The 5534-nt window shown below is 49.3% G+C and overlaps 1 protein-coding gene across 1 annotated transcript; it reads right to left on the bottom strand.

The window, feature by feature from the left end:
* Window positions 1-641: 641 nt before the first annotated feature.
* On the bottom strand, window positions 642-3587 carry LOC119923809 (zinc finger protein 501-like). Its single transcript, XM_038743037.1, has 2 exons — window positions 3578-3587; window positions 642-1929 (listed from the first exon to the last, which is right to left on the bottom strand). Exons 1-2 carry the CDS (start codon window positions 3585-3587, stop codon window positions 671-673), a joined length of 1269 nt encoding a protein of 422 aa, XP_038598965.1. The 3' UTR covers window positions 642-670.
* Window positions 3588-5534: the final 1947 nt, after the last annotated feature.

Below are 5534 nucleotides of genomic sequence, written 5' to 3'. Positions count from 1 at the left end.
ATTTTACAGATGAGGTAGCTGAGGCCCAGAGAAGTGATGTGACTTGCCCAAGGTCGCACAGCAGACACGTGGTGGAGCCGGGATGGGCTCTTCACTTAAGACCTGTTGTCTAGTGGAAAGAGCACAGGCTTGGTGTCGAGGGAATCGGGCTCTAATCCTGGCTCTGCCACAGGCCTGCCGGGAGACCCTGGGTAAGTCACTGATCCTCGCTCCATCACGTTTCCTCACCTGCAAAATGGAGCTATGACATCCGTTCTCCCCCTTTCTTAACTGGGCATCTTGGGTGCTTCAGAAACTGCATCAGCTGTGACTTTTTTTAATGATACTTTTTAGTGCTTTCTATGTGCCAAAGACCTTACTAAGTGCTGGGCTAGTTACGAGATAATCGGGTCCTACATGGGGCTCACAGTCTAGCTAGGAGGGAGCCCAAGTATTGAATTTGCATTTTACTCAGTCAGTCAGTCGCATTTATTGAGCACTTACTGCGTGCAGTGTGCCGTATTAAGTACCACACAACAATAAATGGACATACTCCCTTTCCGCAATGAGCAGACATTGACATAAATAAATAAATTACACAGATGAGGGAACTGAGGCACGGAGAAGCGAAGTGACCTGCACGCAGGTAAATGTCCCCAAGAACATCGCCTTCCTTAAGGACTGAGACCTACTACACGGGGGATTTTTCTTCCACGTGAGTTCTCCGGGGACCGACCACGGCCGAGGTTTGGCCGAAAGCCTTTCCACGCCCGTTCCGTCTGTGGACTTTCTCTCCGTTGTGAACCTTCTGGTGATTAATGAGGGTTGACCCTTGACCAAAAGCCTTCCCGCACTTGGCATATATGTAAGGTTTCTCTCCGGTGTGAATTCTCCAGTGGTTCACCAGGTCCGAGCCCTGACTGAAGCCTTTTTCGCAGTCGTTGCATCTGTAGGGTTTCTCCCCAGTGTGGATCCTCTGGTGTTTAATGAGGGTCGAAGAGTCCCCGAAAGCCTTCCCGCAGCCGCCGCACCTGTAAGGCCTCTCCCCGGTGTGAATCTTCTGATGCGTCGCCAGGACATAGTGGTCACTGAAGGCCTTCCCACAACGGCCACAGCGATAGAGTCTCTCTCCCACGTGGATCCTCTGGTGCCTCATCCGGGCCGAGTTCTGACTGAAGACCTTTCTGCACTCGTTACATCCGTTGGGCTTCTCTCCGGTGTGAATCCTCTGAAGGTTGATGAGCATCGCGCGATCGCCGAAGGCCTTCCCACATTGGTCACACCAGTAGGACCTGGCCCCGGTGTGAATCCTCAGGTGGTTGATGAGGATGGAGCATTGCCTGAAAGCCTTCCCGCACTCGCTGCACCCGTACAGCTTCTCTCCCGTGTGGATCCGCTGGTGCTTGATGAGGGTCGAGGAATCCCGGAAGGCCCTGCTGCAGTGGCCGCAGCGGGTGTGGATCCTCCGGTGTTTTGTCAGGGCCGAGTGCTCGCTGAAGACCTTCCCGCACTCGCTGCCTCGGTAGGGTTTCTCCCTGGTGTGAATCCGCTGGTGGGTCATGAGCACCGAGTGGTCGCTGAAGGCCTTCTTGCACTGGTGACACCTGTAGGGTTTCTCTCTGGTGTGGATTCTCTGGTGCGTAACACGGGTGGGGTGTCGACTGAACGCTTTTCCACATTCCTTACAGCTCTGAGACCCCAGGAAGGGCTTCTTACGGGGCTCTCCGGGGACCCCCAAACCGGCATCCCGCCCGGGATCTTTTCTCCGTCTCCCATCTTCCCGGCTCCGTCCCTCCACGGAAGGCCCGGGCGTGGTCTGGGAGAGCTTCCCGGAGACCGCCCCATGGGAAACGGCTTCCCTGTTCCCCTCCGGCTTCTGGAAAACGGCTTCCCTGTCCCCCTCCGGCCTCCGGGCAATGGGCTCCCTGGTTTCGGTTGGGATTTTACAATCTGGAATGGACAGAAATGGAAAAGTCAGCCATCTCTAGGGTTGCTTATTCGGGTTACGGGAGTGAACGTGGTAACTTGTCTACCAACGGATAGATTTGCGGTGGGGTGGGGGCGGTGTCGACCAGTCGATCGATCGATCGATCGAGCGCTTGATATTTCTTCAGTCGTATTTATTGAGGTTAGTCAAGTGCTCTGCACCCAGTAAGCCCTGAAAAATATGACTGAATGAATGAATTGAACGATTGAGTGCCTGATATTCCTTCAGTCGTATTTATTGTGCTTAGTCCAGTGCTCTGCACACAGTAATGCTCAATAAATACGACTGAATGAACAAATTGAGCGATTGAGCGCTTGATATTCCTTCAGTCATATTTATTGAGCTTAGACCAGTGCTCTGCACACAGTAAGCACTCAACAAACACGACTGAATGAACGAATTGAGCTATTGAGCACTTGATATTCCTTCAGTCGTATTTACTGAGCTTAGTGCAGTGCTCTGCACACAGTAAGCGCTCAAAGAATATGATTGAATGAACGAATTGTGCGACTGAGCGCTTGATATTCCTTCAGTCGTATTTACTGAGCTTAGTCCAGTGCTCTGCACACAGTAAGCGCTCAATAAATACTAAGCGCTTGGGAAGTACAAGTCGGCAAAATCTACCCCACAACGGGCTCCCAGTCTAGAAGGGGGAGACGGACAACAAAACCAAACACATGGACAGGTGTCAAGTCGTCAGAGCAAACAGAATTAAAGCAGATGCACATCATTAACCAAATAAATAGAATATGTACAAGTAAAGTAGAGTGATAAATCTGTACAAACATCTATACAGGTGCTGTGTCAAGGGGAAGGAGGTAGGGCGGGAGGCATGGAGGGTGGAGAGGAGAAAGGTGGTTCAGTCTGGGAAGGCCTCTTGGAGGAGGTAAGCTCCCAAGCGCTCAGTACAGTGCTCTGCCCACAGTAAGCACCCAACTCTTTCATTCATTCATTCGTATTTATTGAGCGCTTACTGTGTGAAGAGCACAGGACTCCCGAAGGGATGCATGAGAGGCCAGACTGCTTCTCCAGTGTGGCTCAGTGGGAAGAGCCTGGGCTTTGGAGTCAGAGGTCATGGGTTTGAACCCGGCTTCGCTACTTGTCAGCTGGGTGACTGTGGGCAAGTCACTTCACTTCTGTGGGCCTCAGTTCCCTCATCTGTCAAATGGGGATGAAGACTCTGAGCACCCCGTGGGACAACCTGATCACCTTGTAACCTCCCCAGCGCTTAGAACAGTGTCTTGCACATAGGAAGCACTTAATAAATGTCATTATTATTATTATTATTATTATTATTATTATTATTATTATGCATGAGAGTCCAGGCTGCTTCTCCAGCGTGGCTCAGTGGGAAAAGCCCGGGCTTTGGAGTCAGAGGTCATGGGTTCGAACCTGGCTCCACCACATGTCAGCTGGGTGACTTTGGGCAAGTCACTTCACTTTTCTGGGTCTCAGTTCCCTCATCTGTCAAATGGGGATGAAGACTGTGAGCCCCCCGTGGGACAACCTGATCACCTTATAACCTCCCCAGTGCTTAGAACTGTGCTTTGCACATAGGAAGCGCTTCATAAATGCCATTATTATTATTATTATTATTATTATTATTATTACTGTTATCCATCGAAAGAAAACCCCCCGGCTGCTCGCCAGCTGAGGGCAAAGTGCTCACCGAGGGAGAGGAGGTTCTGGTAGTTCTCCTGAGTCACGTCCCAGTAGAGGTGGTGCTCGGCGGGCCCCAGTTTCGTCCACTCCTCGGGGCTGAAGGTCACGGCCACGTCCTCGAACGTCAGCGACCCCTGAAAGGTCACAGCATCTCCTCGCTCGGTTCCTGCCCCTTTCCCCCTCGCCCCCCTCGGGGAGTTGGGGAAATGGGGGGGCTGAAACCAGCACTTAGCACAGCGCCTGGCACAGAGTTAAGCACTTAACAATATCGCAAGTGCTATTATTATCAGCAGGGTTGGAGGAGCCCACTGTTGGGCAAGGACCGCTTCTATATGTTGCCAACTTGGACTGCACAAGCGCTTAGTACAGTGCTTTGCACACAGTAAGCGCTTAATAAATACGATTGAATGAATGAGTGAATGAAAGGAGAAAAAATTCATAAATATGATTGAATGAATGAATGAAAGGAGAAAAACATTCATTCATTCATTCAATCGTATTTATTGAGCGTGTACTAAGTGCAGAGCACTGTACTAAGCACTTCGGAAGTCTAAGTTGGCAACATCTAGAAACGGTCCCTACCCAAAAGCGGGCTCACAGTCTAGAAGGGGGAGACAGAGAACTAAACAAAACATGTTAACAAAATAAAATAAATAGAATAAACATGTACAAATAAAAGAAATAAATAGAGTAATAACTAAAATAAATAAAACAACGGAGTCCGTCATCGTTGGTATTTATCATTCATTCATTCATTCAATCGTATTTATTGAGCGCTTACTGTGTGCGGTGCACTGTACTAAGCACTTGCATTTATCGAGCACTCACTATGAGAAGCAGCGTGGCTCAGTGGAAAAGAGCCCGGGCTTTGGAGGCAGAGGTCATGGATTCAAATCCCGGCTCCGCCAATTGTCAGGTGGGTGACTTTGGGCAAGTCACTTCACTTCTCAGTGCTTAGAACAGTGCTTTGCGCATAGTAAGCACTTAATAAATATTATTATTATTATTCTCTGGGCTTCAGTTCCCTCATTTGTCAAATGGGGATGAAGACTGTGAGCCCCATGTGGGACAACCTGATCACCTTGCAACCTCCCCAGCGCTTAGAACAGTGCTTTGCACTTAGTAAGTGCTTAATTAACGCCATCATCATTATTATTATTCTCTGGGCCTCATCTGTAAAATGGGGATTAAGACTGAGAGCCCCCAGTGGGACAACCTGATCACCTTGTAACCTCCCCAGTGCTTAATAAATGCCATCACTATCATTATTATTCTCTGGGCCTCAGTTCCCTCATCTGTCAAATGGGGATGAAGACTGAGCCCCATGTGGGACAACCTGATCACCTTGTAACCTCCCCAGCGCTTAGAACAGTGCTTTGCACATAGTAAGCGCTTACTAAATGCCATCATTATTATTACTATTCTCTGGGTGTCATCTGTAAAATGGGGATTAAGACTGTGAGCCCCCCGGGGGACAACCTGATCACCCTGTAACCTCCCCAGCGCTTAGAACAGTGCTTTGCACATAGTAAGAGCTTAATATATGCCATTATTATTATTATTATTATGTGCGGAGCACAGTCCTGGGTACTTGGGAGAGCACGATGCAATAGTTGGTTGACACGCTCCCTGCCCACAGCCAGTTTACAATCTAGAGGCCTGGCACATAGTGAGCGCTTAACAAATACTACTATTACTATTCTTAATAATAATAATAATGATGATAATAATAGGAATGGTATTTGTTAAGCGCTTACTATGTGCCAACCACTGTTCTAAGCGCTGGGGGAGATACTAGGTTATCAGGTTGTCCCCCCGGGGGCTCCCAGTCTTCATCCCCATTTGACAGAGGAGGGAACCGAGGCACAGGGAAGTGAAGCGGCTTACCCAAAGTCACCCAACTGAG

The sequence above is a fragment of the Tachyglossus aculeatus genome, unplaced genomic scaffold (genome assembly GCF_015852505.1).
Source record: "Tachyglossus aculeatus isolate mTacAcu1 unplaced genomic scaffold, mTacAcu1.pri scaffold_271_arrow_ctg1, whole genome shotgun sequence".
NCBI classification, from domain to species: Eukaryota; Metazoa; Chordata; class Mammalia; order Monotremata; family Tachyglossidae; genus Tachyglossus; species Tachyglossus aculeatus.
Note: the sequence above shows the minus strand (reverse complement) of the source record. Positions and strands in the feature narration are given on the sequence as shown.